We start from the raw sequence: 16,997 nt of genomic DNA, 5'->3' as shown, positions 1-16,997 counted from the left end.
AATTGCTAAATTTAATTTCAAATGCCCCTTTCATTATGAACTTTATGACATGTCAGAAACAGGCGAAACGTGCATCCATTTCTGGCTTTTCAGTGTCATTTGAATATATTAAATGCTGGTTTAACAGCGTTACTTTCTTTTAAAATTAACCCACCCCTAATATTTTTAGAATTTACTAGAAAAAATGCAGAAAAGGTGCAGTGATTTACTGAAACATGCAAATATAAATGTGAATACAGTATATAGGGCACAAACTAGATTGTTAGAGTAAAAGTAACCTTGAAAGTCAGTATTTGATAAAACCACCTTTACTTTTCAACACAGCCGGAATTCTCTTAAGCAAGCTTTTTTTGTCATTTCTTTAAGTAGTCTGAAAGAACAGTTCTCCAGGCTTCTTGAAGGACATTCAAAGCTCTTCTTTGGATGTTGGCTGCTTTTTATTCCATTCTCTGTGAAAATGACCCTTCAGGAACGTCAAGGGTCCACAACTGATAGTACTCGATTGTGTGTTTTCTATCCAGGTATTCTTTTACTGTTTTGCCAGTGTGTTTGGTATCATTGCCACGCTGAAAATCAGACACTTTCAAGATGGATTGCATGTTTGATCAAAATCTGATGGTACTTTTCACTGTTTGTAATTCCATCAGTTTTCACAAGCTCTCCAACACCACTGGCTAACAGTGTGTTTTGCTGTCCATCTCTCCTTACTTTCTGTGTAGATATTACCAACAATTTCAACCAAACATTCTCTCAGTTTCTATGTCGGGTCTTTGTTGGATTTTTCCTGTTTCTTGAGGACATGGCTCTCAGTTACTGTTCAGTCACTTGCCCTTTTGTCCTCTACTTTTCCAGTTTCCTCAGATTTTTTAAGAACACACTGCACACTATATCAAGATTTTACTTAATAGCTCTTTGTTAATCACCTTAGTTAGTGCAAAAATACTATTTTATGTCTTTCGATCTGTGTTATCTGTAACTTTTTTTAATTGAACTACATAAAGTTGTGCTTGAATGGTTCAGAGGTCAGAGCTCACAGGTGGCTTAACAAAAAAACAACAACAACAAAAAAAGCATTCTCCTGAAAATGGCCAGGTAGGGGTCAGAGGGGTGGATCAAAACCTATGCACAGTACTACATGCTGACTACCATTTCCCTACCAAGTACACAGTGATATCGAATGAGACCAAAAGCTCGGCTGTTTCATCACAAAAACAAATACACCACCCCCCCGCCTTTTTCCAGCACTTAGAAAATAGGAAATGTAGTTCATATTTCAAGAAACACCATTTCCCTAATGTAAAACACATTGTTTACAATAATTATGCCAGAGTATCAGAATTAATTCTGTTAATTAACTGTAATATGTTTAAAAATTTATACAGGCTGTCACAGAAATAGACGCCTCATTTCTACCGGTGGTTGTAGCGTTCTTTGTGTTTTTAACAATGCATTTCCCCGCTGTCCCCCCCCCTCCCCTCCCCTCTCCTCTTCTTTCCATTCTCTCTATCCAGGACCGGGGGCCCTACAGGGGCGAGGGACCGGTTTACACGCAGGGATGAGTGTCATCGTGTGCGTTTGGGTTTCCCTCTCTGCTGCTCTTCTGCTGAAGGTGTAATGATCAAACTCCACCTGGAATCGTCCTTAAACGTCCCTGAGCACCCCACCTCTCCCTCCCCGCCCTCTCTCCCACTCAACGGAAGGAAAACGGAAATGAAATTCTTTAATTGCGAACCCATCACTGTGAACAAAAAGAATATGCATTATTCCAGGAGCCATTGAATCATTGCATCAAACACAAAACTCCCCCCATCACCTCACCCCACCCGCCCAATCCCCCCCACCCCTACCCAGCACCCTCAATTGAATTTTGAGGTCAGCTCACACTCATTATCTCTTTCTCTCACTCTTTCTCCCTCACACACGTACAGTCTTTCCTTTTGTTTCCCAGAATGCCTTGCAGATTTCTCTGACTTGGTACTTAGCCTCTTTGTTTTTCCCATTACTACCACTGGGCTGATGTTAATAGAGAGTGTATATTAAAGATAATTGTGTTAGTGATCAACAACAAAATAGATTATCTAACAAGCGGAAGATCATTTATGTAATATAATACATAGACTATTGACTGACCTACAATGTTTGCCTTATGGAAATTATACGTGAAATCACAATGTTACGGTGGATATTTAATGAAATGATATGACGATAATGATGCATTATGATATGGCACTGGCGGTCATGTGACCTTTTTAAAAATTGTCCAGTTGGTGGCCGTGTGAATTGTCACCCTTTGATCTCACACCTTACACACACACATACGCGTATGGTTTTTTGATTTTAACTGTGTAGCAGATAAACTGCTATGAATGATGTCAAATTGTATTTTAAAAAATGGCTGGGTGGTGATGGCGTCAGTCTTAACTACCCCTCTATGTAATTTGGGGAGTTTATATTAAGGTTTCGCATGTAGACTCCCTCACTACCCAAACCTTTTTAGCTCCCCGACTACCCCTCTGTTCAGCGTGCTCTGTCTAGTCCCCCCTCGCATCGCTATAGTGTTCTCTGCTCTATGTCTCCTCCTCCCTCCCTCCCTCCCTCCCTACGCTTCCCACCCAGTGTAAATATATGCAGTACAGAGGCCATGCTGGTGACTTCAAGTTGCCTCGGGAAGAACAACATCTCCCATAAGCCTCGACTACGCTCCAGTGTTCTGAAGCAGCAAGAGACTGTCCACTGACAACAATATCTTCTGTTTCAAAAGCTGAGGCTCCATCCTCTTTGTCGCTTGTTGATAGCATGTACCGGTTAGAGATGTTCCTGTTGTGAGTCCATACTCCCTCTACACTCCCTTCCTTCCCTCCCTCCTCCCACTTCCTCTCCCTCCTTCCCTGCACTGTGTCTGTTTTTCTCTGCAAGGTTACCTGCTTTTACTTTTTTGGTGTTAATAATACTACAGATGATGACGATGATGATGTTAATAAGTATTTGAATAACTATGAATAGTAATTCCATGTGAGAAAAAAAAATGAACAAAATCCAATGGTAAAGAGTCGTGCGTGGGGAAAAAGAGTTCTTTTGTACTTTACTCACACACATTGAACAAGTACAACGAAAAAACAAAACTACAAAAAAAAGGTGTAAAGTTTTCAAAGTGACGTGCTCTATTTTACCATGACAAGCTTTTTAAAAACACATTTGAAGCGCTCTGAGGGATCATTTCGACCAGCTCCAGAAGCTGTGAATGATAATGTAATTTATAATTTGTAACAGTTTATGTATTTGACTCTTTTTGTCATGCTGTTAGCTGCATCACACACACATTCGTCCACTTATCATAGTGTGTCTTTCTCTGTTTTGACCAGCTAGATAAATGTCATTCTCTGGTCATGGCTGTAAGTCATTCCTAGTTCTGCCAGACCGCACTGAGATAAAGATGTAATTAGCCATTACCTGTGGCTGGCTAAGTGAAGGAGTCCGGGCTCCACCTGTCCTTCCTGCCACCTAGTTATGGCCCCTATAAATCAAGCTCAGCCCTGCAACTGACAGGAATCCTCTTCAAGGACAACCTCACCTTGGTGCACCAGTACTCCATCCACTGTGTACCTGTGACATGCAGGCACGGGCACTACCAAACCCCCATGGCACAATTATCCAGCCACTTCCCCCACACGGCACAAACAGTGGGAGGAAGGCATATATTTCAATATGGCAGAGCCCTTTTCTCTCCTAAAGCACTGTTCCACTCACATGCAGAGACTATATGCAAATTTGCCATAACGAGCCTGAACATCTCCCCGGCTGAGCCCTGACTACACCGACATGAAAGAGGAATTACTCAATATTGAATCAAATGTCTGAATGTGTGTGTTTTTTTTCTTTTATTTATTTGTTATTTTACTCAAATTTTTGGTTCAAGCCAGCAATAACCCCTAATTCTACTGTGCAAGAGATGTCAGTCATGGTTAAAGCTGTGGTGTAATATCTGAAAATCTGCCATTAACAAGGTAAATCAAATAAGTCTGTTGTTGTACTTTTATTGTGTACAGTACTCTGAAATGATTGTGAAGCTCTGTTTAAATGGCCCTTAATCTAAAACATTACAGTACATGTTGTTCTCAAAAAGTCTTGCCCGCTGCAATGTATTTGGGTCGTCTGCGTGACAAAACGCCCGTTGTGCATGCATCCTGTTGCTTCATAAACAATGACGGGTTCCATTTCAAGCACAAGAGCAGGTCATTTGGTCAGTGTTTCTTATTTTTTCCTGTCTCCTGTCACTATCTACATGTCTCTTATGCTTTTGTTTTTAGTTTTATCACTTACCGTTTTTGTTCCATGTAAGCGTCCCGCTGGATTTTTCAGTGGCGTATAACATCTCTATGTACATAATCTGTCCTTGATGAAGAAAAAAGAAAAACATAAAAAAAAAAACAAAGAAACAGAAGGAAAAAAAGTGGACAAAAAATAACATACTGTCATGTTTCTCAGTGTGGGTTTGAAAAAGCACGTCAATATTTGTGTGTGGATGGATTTTGAAAAAAAAAAAGAAAAAGAAAAACAAGCAAATACTCTGTTTTGTTGAGGTCTGTGGGTAAAGGGTAAACGGAGGGGAAATCGGGGAATATCACCTGCCGTGGAGTGGGTTAAACTGAATGTGAGAATGTGTATAAAAACAATCTGCAAAAGCACACAATTTCATGCCTCATGATGTATGTGCGGTGCTGTGCAAAAGTTTTAAGTGTTTTATTGATCATACAAATTTTAGTTATTAGAAATAACTAAAAAAACAGTGAATATTTAACGAGACTGCTGTGTGCTTTTAAGACCCACCAGTTCCTATACCAGTTCACACTTTTTGCAGTGTTCTTAACATCAAATGAACTGTGGCCTGTGTGTCTGCTGTCATTTTGTGTAACCTCATTGAAATGTGCAATCGGCGGGAGTCACAGCTTTTCTTACGGGATTTTCTCTGACTCTGGCTGCATCTGAAGCCATCCTGATGGTATGTGATGGATAACAATCAGAACATCTAAAGTACATCTGTTAAAACCTTTGCACAGTACTGTAAACAAGTCACACTTGTAGTGTGACAGAAGGAGAGGGTGTTAGTAAGAACACAGCAGATCCCCTGGGTGCAACAATCTGAGGGTGGATGAGGAGGCTGTTGGGAGAGCACCCGGTCTCATGGACCAGTGGGAGGATAGCCTGACAATGTAAATCCAAAAACTGAGAGCCAGAGGGAGATGGGATGACACTAACCAGACAGTGAGCTCTCCATTTAGGGAAAGAAGACAGACAGGCGCTCATATTGCATTTCCAAATATGAGAGCTGTGGTCTTTCCCAGGGGAAGGTGTACCACACTATTTATGGTTGCACTATGTAATATGAATAGAATTAACATAGCCTTCATCACAAACACAGCCTGGCCTACTTCAAGTGGATAAATAACACCCAACTGGGGTTCAATGAGTTTACAGTGATATAAACAAGACGTTTCCTGAGCCCCTAATTACATTCGCCGCACCCTGATGAGAAAGTGTTGATTGGCTCCTGTAGCTGAAGGTTGTGATGATCTGTTTACAGAATCTTTTTTTTTATTTAATGCGGCGCCATCAAACTGTTCTCACAAACCTGATCTCACAGAGCTAGCATCTAGTGCCATTTTACAGTATATTATATAGTAGTATCTTATCTGATCGATTATATTTGTAGTTGTGTTATTTTTTTCATCATTTTTTCAGCTTATTTTTTACAGAGTTATAAATTTGTTTTAAGAGCAGGGGATTTTAAAATGACTTTGAAGTACATTTCAAAGCACTGTGCTGTTTGCTAAAAGGAATCAGGTAATTAAGCACCAAGCTGGGGTGTAAGGACAGATACTGCACATCACTCCTGAAACGTTGCAGTGAAATATTAAAATCATAATTGTACTTCAAGACTGAATAGTGAAATAAATGTGAGCCTAAATAAGGTGTGCAGGTACCTCTTTCTTTGTTTCAGCTGCAGCCTTTCTGCAAACACCCTCGCTACATAGCACAGATCCCGGACAGACTTTCAATTCAGAACGCAATGGTTAATCAATACATTTGACTGAATGGCTTTGGAATAGAGCAATTTCTCCCTGGCTTGCCTTACCAGGTCCCCCGAAAGCTGGATTGATCAAGTGTCTATAGACCAGCCTTAGAACAGAGAGCATAATTTATCATGCCTGATACAAGACACCCCTAATTGCACATTGATTTTAAGCCCTTCTCTGAAACTATTTGCGCAAGTTGTAATGTCAGCTCAGTAAACTATGTGTTCAGGGCTGCGGTTCAGATCTGGGGAATGAAGAATTAATCATTTGTTTTTCTTTTCATGTCTATCCAAGATGGTATTTGTTGTTTCTTTTTCCACCTAAAATACTGTAAACTGTAAAAAATGAGCCTTCCCACGCTGTACGTGTAATTTATTGGGTGCAGTAGTGCTGCTGTATTTTATTAGTAATGATGAGATATAACGTGGAGATTTTGCAGTTGCCAGTGTCAGCAGCCATTGGTACCGTGTATCTACAGGCATATGTAATAATAATACACACTTATAAGGTGTCGTTGTGTGCAATACAATAATAAGACATTACGTGTGCTGTAATTTGATAATGTGACTAACTGACGGCATGACAGCACCAGAGTCAGTGCACCAAAGGAATATGTTATACAGACTAACAATTATATATGAATGATTTTCATTGTGCTAAATCCCCTGCTCATGTCCTTTACTGCAAAGCACGCCTAATTCCAGTATATTATCCTAATTATCCATTGTTTACCAAATATCTACAGGCTCATTCAGTTCTCATGGGCAAAGTCAATGTTGCAAGTCTATTAGGGCCTAGTACTTTTCCATTAGCACAGCCAATAAATGCATTGGTATATAGCTTGGTACACAGGATTGGTAAGTGAAAGCATGAGATAGATAGATAGATAGATAGATAGATAGATAGATAGATAGATAGATAGATAGATAGATAGATAGATAGATAGATAGATAGATAGATAGATAGATAGATAGATAGATAGATAGATGAGGTGTTTTGTTTATATTTTAAACCTCAGCTTGTGGCAAAGATGTTGGGCCACAGAGTGATCAGTTTGCCCTCTTCCTCTCTGTGGCCAGATGGAGCCTTGTCAATCACTCACCTCTAAGAACTGGAGCGTCTGGCTAATTAACAGCATGCTGCACTCCGCCAGCTGAGCAAAAGCAACATTCGCATGGACTGTGCAACACAATTGAGGCATCTCGCCCACCATGTCTCCCCTAGTCATTAAGTCGCCCACCTCCCATCTCCAGCATAGAAAGAGTCCCATTACTTGGCCTCTCTGAATTACCATCCCACGCCTGGCATTTTCCTTGTCAGTCAACCGAGGGGTAAATATTGGTTGTGGTGCTGAGAACTGACAGGGGAAACTTGGATTTCTTTCACAAGTGACAGCACCAACTGGTGTTTTTGTACTGATTTATACTGCAGTTATGAAACAGAGGGGATGCCAGACTGTGGTGAAGTTACAGATGCACCATACACGAGCGTTTTGTGTAAGGTGAGCTAGAGGCTGGCATACGCGGCATGATATCTTGTTGGCACTGGTCAAGTGCTATGTGCATCAAGAGGGAAATAACAGCGTTCAGACTGCAGGAACCTTCCCTGCAATGTAATGGAAAAGTGTCTCATTTAGAAAGTAATAACAACTTTTACCTGGAGAGTCCACCGTGTATAATTGCAAGAATGACCACACTTGGGTTAGTGTCAAATGTGGAACCCATCTCGCCTTCTTTTTCTCTCTGCAGACTCTCAGTTTCTTTTAATCTTGCTTTCCTCGTTTCTTTTTGTGTGGCGATAACCTCTAGAAATGCTCTCCCACCCCTCAGTGCTCCAGGTTTGCCCACTCTGCTGTTGTTGAAATAAATGGTGTGTGTGTGTGTGTGTGTATGTAAGTGTGCATACCCAAATGTCAGTGTTCAAGTGTGCATTGTGCTCCACGGTGAGCATGAGTAATTTAAGAGCCCTCGCGAGTAGTATGCAGCATGTCTGCATCTGTGTGTGTGTATACGTGCACTCTCTTAGCTCCACAGGGCAGGTTGTTTGGTTCGTTCAGATTACACACCTGAATTACAAGTGTGTCTTACATTTTTCATGATCTTATCAATGTAAGCACACGAGACAGAAAGAAAAGAACAAAACATTCGTCTTCCACCCTGACAGATGTTCAGTGCTGTGAAGCGATGATTATACTTCTTTTTGATTCGTTTACTTGCTGAAGTTGTCTTTTTTCTTTTCCTTTTTTCTGCTTTTATTTATTTTTGTATTTCTTTCCTTCTATTTTTTTTTCAAAATCCATGAAGTGGAGTTAAAAATGATATCAAGTGGAGGGAGATTAAAAAAAATAAAAATCATTTTTGTTTTTAACAGAACTTTTTGTGTGTGGTTTGTCGCCGGAAGCGGGGCTCTCTGTCGGCCCCTGTGGTTAGAAATGAGGTGAGGTCAGACAAGTTTTGCTTCAGTTTGCTTTTTTTCTTCCTGCTGAGTACAAAGCATCTGTTTTTGTTGTGTTTGCAGGTTTGTCTCAGAGGCTTTTTTTGTTTGTTTGTTTGTTTGTTTCAGTAAGCTATCTGAATATCTGGTTAGATGGGACACATTTTCCCACAAATTATACAAATGTTATTTGTGAGTAATAACTTAATGGTCTGTAGCAATTACCAGCCATTAATATGGAAATTATGGCTGTCGCAGTGTGGTTGGAGTGAATTTCTATTTTGCAGCTACAAATTAGAGACTTGTGCACAGGTGGAAACTCTTCACTTGTCCTCCCTTTGTCAATGACAATCATCTGAGGCTCTTATCTTCAATGTGAACGCAGCTTAACATATTCAGTAATGAATTATCAAAAAAAAATGATAATAGCGTTGGGGCTCTAATCTGTTCTAATTACTTTTCAAAAAGCAATATAAGCACCATTCCCTTTGATCTGTTCAGGGAGGAAAACCATCAAGTTGTATTCAACATGTATCCAGTATGTTTTCATGTAACTCTATGCTTAAAAATGCATATATAGTTTCTGCTTAGCTTTTGTCAGTTTTTTAAAAAAAAGAAAGAGCTGGTGAAGCCAGTATTAGAATTTAGAATTTCCAATCTAATACATTAAATAAGTCACTAACTAAGTATAAAGCGAATACATTACAGAAGTGAGCTCATTCATCAACTGTAGGAGCTCAAAGGTGACACTTTGACTAATATGTTCAAGTTTTTACAATGTGCAGCGCAGCGTGGAACATCACTGAGTAATAAGCAGTTTCTCACCAACTTTCTGCCTTTCGAAGTCGCCGTCTGAGCTGGGCTGTCTAATTTGAAATTCAAATAATATCCGTCGCAATTTCTGATGTTCCTTTACTTACAAAAAGCAAAGCAATGCTCCTTTAAGTTACTGTAATGATAGTGTTTTTAGAGTTGACCCTCTAAAATTTCGATTAGGTTAATTAAGTTTTAAGCAGGCCTTTTCCCCTCTGCTTGAACTTATATTTTTGAACTCTCCCTTTTCCAGCTTTAATGATGATTATTTCACCTAGCATTACATGTTTCCTTCCCTCAGAGGACACAGATATGAATTCATTACACTGCTGCTCATTAGAGCACTGAGGAAATTCATTTTTATCAGCTACCGCATGAAGAAAAAGTCAAAAAACAAAATCAAAACAAGAGTAATAACACACATATTACTGCGCTTCAAGCCCTCGACGAGAGGGGAAAATTTGTTGCATGACTGAAGTCTCATACTTGTTACCTTCACATGCAGGTTACAATGTGCCGTTGGATTTCTTTTTTTTTCTTCAATACTGACACACATATTTTAAAGAGCCGTAGAAACACTGTGTGAGAAACAAAAACCTGTAGAATAACGATAGATCGCTTACCGTTGCACTTTCCTGTCAACGTGCAGACAAAGTGCCTGTTTGTTTGCCAAGACACTGACATATGTAGTTTTTCACCCCAACAGTGTCTGAGATCAGGTTTGTGTTGAAGCATGACCTATTAATGAACTATCACCTCTAACCATAGAGTGCAAAACAAAAAAAAAAAGGAAAGCTGACACCATCAAATTTTAATGCTCACAAAGCCTTCAGACTTTAAGAGTGCCTGAGAAATAATTTCACCACTCAAGCTTAACAGGGAACAACAGCAGCATGGCAAAACGGCCTCAGCTGTGCCTTTTTCTTTTGCTGGCACACCAAGTACCAGGTCAGTCTGAACATGTGTCTGTTGTGTTAGAAAATGTGTTATTGTTATATCATTTTTCTTTAGTTCCTTTACGTTGTTACGTCTGCAGTTTCAGTTTTATTTAACCAGGAATATATTAGAATTATTTACTCTTTAGACATTTTAACCCTTTAAAGCCAGGAAATAATTGCCAGAAAATTCTGACAATTAAAAAAAATCAATATGAATTTGCATATTTTACTTTCTACATCTGACATTTTTTGCAATCTATTGCTTCAAATTTTATTGTGCAATTTATTTTGTTTTTTCAAGGGGATAAAACTCACAACAACTGTATGTATCAAATATGATCCACTCCACATTAAGGGGTTAACACCTGTGACAGTGTTCATTAGTAATCTTCAATATTTTTGATGAGACATTATAATAATTGATTATAAACACTGCTACAAGTGTGAGAAATCCTTCCATCTTATGCATAAACTGAGGCCCTGGATCTAGAAGAGCATTTAGAACTGAATTAGTTTGCAATATTTTGTCAAGGACATCAAGTGGATGTCTCACAATTTCTAATATTTCAAGCTGATATGAGTTTATGAAGGTGTAGCTCAAAATGCCCAACCTTGCCCTGTCTTGCTTAGCTACTAGACTCCACTTCTAGCTCTGCAGCCACATGCAGCCAAAACCTTCTTGGCAAAAGTAATTAATGTAAATAATGTGATAAAATTTTGTAGAGTATGATTTTTGTGGTTGCTGATCCTTTTTTTTTTTTTTTTACAACACTACAGTTGAGTGCTTTACCGCTTATCTTATCGCTTGTATTTCATCATTAAACTTAATGATCGCTGCTCACACTTGGCTATATAAGCAGTCACTACAAATAAATCTCTTCAAAGCCGGCGAGACCCTTTGTGTTTGAGTGTTTCTGCAGAAGTGTTTTTTTCTATTATCTTTTGTTTTTCACAGTGGAAGCCATTTAAGAAGTTGTGTGTTATAAAAACTTTACTAAACTAAGTAAAGTCACTCCTCTGTTTGTTTGAGTTTTATGTCTGATCTTCTCTGTCTGGCATATCTCACTCCCAGCTGTCACCCAGGCATACTAAACACACATTTTAAAGTATTTGTAGTTGACCCTGAGGTCTGATCTGCACTTTTAAAAAAGTTGCTTGTATGACACATTGTATTAATGGCTCTGTCTTTAGCGCTGACAGCGACCCCGGAGGGACTGAGGGTTAGGCAGCATCCTCCATCCCTCAGTGTGATACGGGGTGAGACGGCAACTCTGTCCTGTCATTTCAAAGTTGAATCCCTAAAGTATGGAGTTCAGTGGTTCAAGTCAGAACAGCAGCTCATCTCAAACTCATCCAGGCAAATCGTTGTGGCAAAGAATCAAACTTCCTCCCTGGTGATCACTAACACTACAATTCAGGATTCTGGGTGGTATTACTGCGAGGTGAACGTCCTGAAGAAGGACCCAGAGTGGGGCAACGGCACCAAGCTGGTCGTCTTGGGTAAGAAACAAATCGGTGGTTTCAGAAATGAACATGCCCACAATTTATTAGGACCGCTCCGCCTGGGTGATGTTGCCATGCTGGTAATTATGTCTCATTTGTATCTTTTGTACACCGGAGCCACGATGTTCAGTACGAGGCAGCTCGATACAAGCACCGGCAAAAAACATGTATCACCATAAAACGAACGTCCGGGCTCAATCTATAAAAATTCAAGTCATGTGAAATTCCCTCAGAGTTCATCTTTTTGCCTGAGCAGTTTCATGACAGATCTAGAAATAATCACCCCGGCACCATACGCAGTGCCTTGTATCGATCTTGCCCAGGGAATTGAAACTCCCCAGAAAACAAGGCAGGGAGGGATGGCCAAATTATTATGTGGAAATCCTTCATGCGGAAGAAAGCTTCCTTTTGATATTCCCTGATTGCAATGCTGGCTCCACCAAATAAAAATGGATATTGCATGTTTTTTCATTCTCATTTAATTTCTTATTCAAGATTTATTCTGCCGATTTGAATAATTTTTTTTAATCAGAATGTTATTGATATAAGTCTACTTGTTGTTAGTAATCTACACAACACTGATTTTAGATTATATACAGTTCAAACTGCAATACTGGACATCAGTAGTAGTAAAATTTGAAATAGCAGTACGAGCGGTGGTTACAGTGTGATTCAGTGTAGCAGTATAGAAGACCCTATGCAGCATTTATTAATACACGATTTCTTTTACTACTAGCACCACCTTCTGCCCCAAAAATATACCTCCAGATTCCCCCAGAACCGCACACCGATCAGTGGGCTCTCCTGTGCCTCACCGGAGGTTTCTACCCCAGTAGACTCACTCTCACCTGGACCTACCAAAGCGCAGCAGCCGTTATTGATCACCTCTCAGTCACCAATTGCACCCTTCCTGCTGAGAAGCCTCACAGCAACCTGTCTGAACATCCACCCAATGAAGCCCTGCTGTCTTCGGATTTGTTGGTGAACTCTGAGCCTCGGCGCCAGTCAAAGTGTCTCCAGGTGATGGACAACCACAGCCGGGAAATGTATCTCCTCAGTGTTTTTTCTCTCCCAAATAAGCAGTCCTTAAAAACAGGGATAACCTTCACGTGTTGGGTCCAGGACCACCCTGCCCTGACAACTCCTCTGATTGCCTCCTTCACTTGGGGTAAATAAGGCAGGAAAATTAATTAATTTCCTAAATATGTTAATCTTATACAGCAGAAAAGTATCTGAAAGGCAGCTATTGAGATAATGAATGTAGGATTTTCTTTTTTTCTTCTTTTTTTTTTTTATAATTTAAATTCCCTTTTGGTATTTTTTTTAATCAAATTGTTATCCTCCCAATGAAAAATGGGACTTTATGCCACAGGTTTTAATTATTTATCTTTGTTTCTGAAAAAATGTGTTTTTTCTTCTGTCGGTTCAGCATGACAGATGGTTCTAAATATTACGATACCTACTGTTTGTGAAGGAGAAGGCTGTCAGGGGCATGAATCACTGCTGTAGCAGATGTAGAGCTCATGTCACAGCACAAACACAGCTCCTAGCTGCTGAATTCATCTAACTTTGACCCAGAATAGGAAAGTGAACTAATTTAAACCACTGAATGAATTAAAGCAAATGTTTTAGCTTCGGCCTGTTGTTAGCACTTCACACAACCTTAATTTGATTTATTTTTGAGACTGCAGTCGACTTTTTATGTAAACTATTGATTAGCTGGCAGTTGCCCATTATTTATTAATTTCACATAATGCTCTTATCTTGATATTTTTCTGACATCTGATAAATGTGGGCTCGGTAATGTCTGTACTTTCAGTTCTGACAAAACCAGCCTGCTTTTTAGCCAATAAACCAAAGACTGTGTTCACTCACTGTCTGTTAGCTTTGTGCTGTTAAGTGTTTGAGGTAGAAGAATTGGGATTTTGAAAGCTTATGCCTGAAGCGTCTAGAAAAGAGCAGAAAGTAAAATGGATTAGCAGATTTATGGGTAAAAGAACAACAACATATAAAAACACACAGTCAACAAAACAATGAGCTAAAAGCACAGTTTTTGTTAGATGGACATTAGCATTGCAATGTCACCCTCTGGTTTGTGAAGCCCTTGTTTGAAGCCTTTATATTAGCATTTTAGTTTTTTTGTTATTGCATATTGTTCTTCTCAAGCCAGAAGTGACCATATTTGGACAACAGAGTGGAGTGCTCAGCTATCAACTAACGCAGGCTTGATTAGAAAGGTGTATCCATAGGCTGTATGCAGGCAGACAAAGAAACCTGGTAATCAGTACAACGCCACAAACACAGTTGAGAGGTCCGGCTCAGTAATTGAAATTAGCACAGGCGACAGCATCCACCTCTCTACCCTTTCCACTCCTAATTCAATCGTAACAGTGATTTTATTTGTTGATTGCTTGTTTTAAAGTTTTTTAACATGAGATTTTTTTGAGACACTATAAAAGGTGGACATAGCTACAATGACATCAGACACTGGCGTCTGAAGATCAGTATTGAAGATCCGTACGAGATTAGAGCTTCCACCATCAGCATCTTGTGAAACTTCATGCTTATTGGTTAATGACTCGTGATGGACAACTCATTAGCCAATGTCGCAGTCTTTTAGGCAATTCTACATTGTCTTTGTTTTTATGGTCAGAAGTGTACGTGCACTCATCATAGGCATTAATGTCATGGTAAGTTTGGGCCTTTAATGATTTCTTTGAATTGTTCTTTTTCCAGGGTGGAATGGTTGTACAGCATGCATCTTTAATGACTTTAAAAAAACGTGAATTGGGTGAACAAGTTTAAAATTAATTGTACCTATATACAGTACATATATACACACCCACTAATATTCCCTTTGCAAGTTGCACTTTGAACAGAAACCTTTGGTAGACACAACCAAGCTCCTGGCATAATTGCTGTATGGATATTTGACCGGCCTTCTTGGGAGAATTAGTAGACTTCATTTAACTTGGTTGGTTTCCAGGCACGGACCTGACATTTAAGCATTTGGAAAGTCCATTCCAGAAGAAATTTCAAAACAACTTCCAAGAGGTTCTGTTCAAAGAGCTGTACATAGCATAAATAAGAATCAAGTTATTCTGATCTTTCACACTTCAACAAGGCATGGAAGAAGATGAGAGGAAATTGGGCAGGATGTTCAGGAACAATCCAAAAACCACCAACACTCAAGCCTGCTATGACCTGGAATCTGCTGGAACACCAGGTTACTGTCCAGAGTGAAGCCAGTTTCATATCATGTTTGACTCAAAGGCTGTCGCAGAAAATATTAATGGGGGTGTATGTATATATTTTATATTTTATGTACAATATAAAATCAAAATAAACTCAAACCATGACATTCATGCCTGTGATGAGTCAAAGTAAGCTTTTGAGTTTCACTTTTGTTGCCAGCCTCAAGTGGCCAGTTGAGGAACTGCAGCTCTTGCGCAGTGGATTTCATTTTTTAGCCCAGTAGACAGTTGCTTCATTTATAGATGCTATAACATAACCTCACAGCAAAGGTAACTACAGGTTCATGTCATTACTTTAAAAAAATTTTTGAGGAGCTTTAGTTGTTTTTATGTATACAGGCCTGTGTCTTATATTTCATCAGTCAGATATTTGTAATGCAGTAGATCTGCTTATAAAACAAAGATTCATCATTTTATATTCATCACAGGCTCAGAGGGGCTTTAGCCACAGGTCCCATTACCTTGTCAAAGCAGACTTTTTTTACTGGAATACCCCAAATCTCTTTTTAATCTCCTTTACTGATCTATAGGAAAATCCCTTTAATAAAATAATGTCTTCACGAACCACAGGGCCTGATATACTACCCATCACTTGCTCAGTATTCACTACCACTTCACTCTTAATCTGGGTCACACATTGATCATTCCAAAGCAACAGATTGCCTGCAATACTGCATACTTGAACAAATTAATGATTTTCTCCAATCAATCCTTACACACCTCTCCTCCCAGGGAGGAGGAGAATGTCCGTCAGACACAGCCAGCTCGACCTCCGTGATTTAATTCTGTCATGCTCAATAACATGATAAGTCGGTGCTAATCAGTGTTTATTTTCTTCTCTTTTTACCTTTTTTTTCCTTGTCTTTTTTACAGCTGTCCCACCTAATGAGCTGATTTTATACTTGAACATTGCAAAGATGTGTTTCCTCTCTACAACGATCGCTGTTTTTTTAATGGGAGGTAAGAGTAAATCTGTTTAGCTAGAATTCCATGTAGTTGCTAAAAAAATGTTTTTAATTTTTGTGATCATCAATTTTCTCAACCTTGTGCCACACAGCACTCAGAAATATCTGGGCGAAGGGAAAATGATATCTGCCACGTGAGTACTGTATTCTTCAACCTTTGACAAACACATATGAGCACAGACACACACACACACAGGGCTGATTTTCTTATTGTTTTATCCCTGTAACCTATCACACATCATTAAGAAAAAGTCAACAGTGATGCAATAACCAAATATTGTGTTCCAGGAAAGACAAAATGAAATAGGAGAGAAAACGAGAAAGGATCGCCGGCTGTTCAGCTGAGCTCTTCTCATCAGACCAACCTTTTACAAACAGCATTATACAAATTCAACTCATCAGGAAAAGAAAAAACAATTATCAGTGAATGATGTACATAGGTCTGTCTCACTTTTTCATGTGAAAAATTCACCAGATTTTAAACCACATCTAGATGTATGCATATTCGGCTCTTTCATAGTGTATAATCTGTAATCGCTGATGTATACAAGTGATTCATCCCTGTAACTTTTTATCCTATGGCATGCTGACTCGCAGATTTTTGGATTTGTTCGTCGTGTCAGTGGTTGTTAACCCACACGTCTTAGTCATTCACTGGGGTCTGTTTGTCAAAATGAATGATTCATGCACGATCCACCTGTCAAACAGATACAGTGATCGGCTCAACCTCTGTGCAGGCCTAATCCTCGCTAAACAGGATTACAGCCGATGCCAGCGCTTGCTTGTGTGATAGCATTGTTTATGTTTGCAGCGTGTGGGGTGAGATCTTGATTCACTTTTTGGAGGAAGTTCATTTTAAATTTAGGCCTGCCCACACTGCCAAGAATAAAAAAAACAAATACTGGCAGAAATGATGAACATTGAACAGCAGAGTGAGCTGATGGATCTTCAGTATAATCACATTAGTGACGTCAAAAAAGAGGCAGCTCAATAAGCTTTCTATTACTCATCCTGCTT

The 16,997-nt window shown here is 39.4% G+C and overlaps 2 protein-coding genes across 2 annotated transcripts in view; both read left to right on the top strand.

Moving 5' to 3' along the window:
• Positions 1 to 8,317, top strand: part of iglon5 (IgLON family member 5) — a 110,453-nt gene extending 102,136 nt beyond the window's left edge. Inside the window, exon 8 of the mRNA XM_031740717.2 lies at positions 1,512 to 8,317. Coding sequence (XP_031596577.1) covers positions 1,512 to 1,615 — 104 coding nt within the window. The 3' untranslated portion in view covers positions 1,616 to 8,317. The remainder of the gene's footprint in view (positions 1 to 1,511) is intronic.
• Positions 8,318 to 10,213: 1,896 nt separating this feature from the next.
• On the top strand, positions 10,214 to 16,855 carry LOC120442724 (tyrosine-protein phosphatase non-receptor type substrate 1-like). Its single transcript, XM_039619867.1, has 6 exons — positions 10,214 to 10,268; positions 11,450 to 11,758; positions 12,498 to 12,929; positions 15,889 to 15,975; positions 16,073 to 16,114; positions 16,269 to 16,855. Exons 1-5 carry the CDS (start codon positions 10,214 to 10,216, stop codon positions 16,102 to 16,104), a joined length of 915 nt encoding a protein of 304 aa, XP_039475801.1. The 3' UTR covers positions 16,105 to 16,114; positions 16,269 to 16,855.
• Positions 16,856 to 16,997: the final 142 nt, after the last annotated feature.

The sequence above is a fragment of the Oreochromis aureus genome, linkage group 11 (assembly GCF_013358895.1).
Source record: "Oreochromis aureus strain Israel breed Guangdong linkage group 11, ZZ_aureus, whole genome shotgun sequence".
Lineage (NCBI taxonomy): Eukaryota > Metazoa > Chordata > Actinopteri > Cichliformes > Cichlidae > Oreochromis > Oreochromis aureus.
This window is presented reverse-complemented; position numbering and strand designations above follow the sequence as displayed.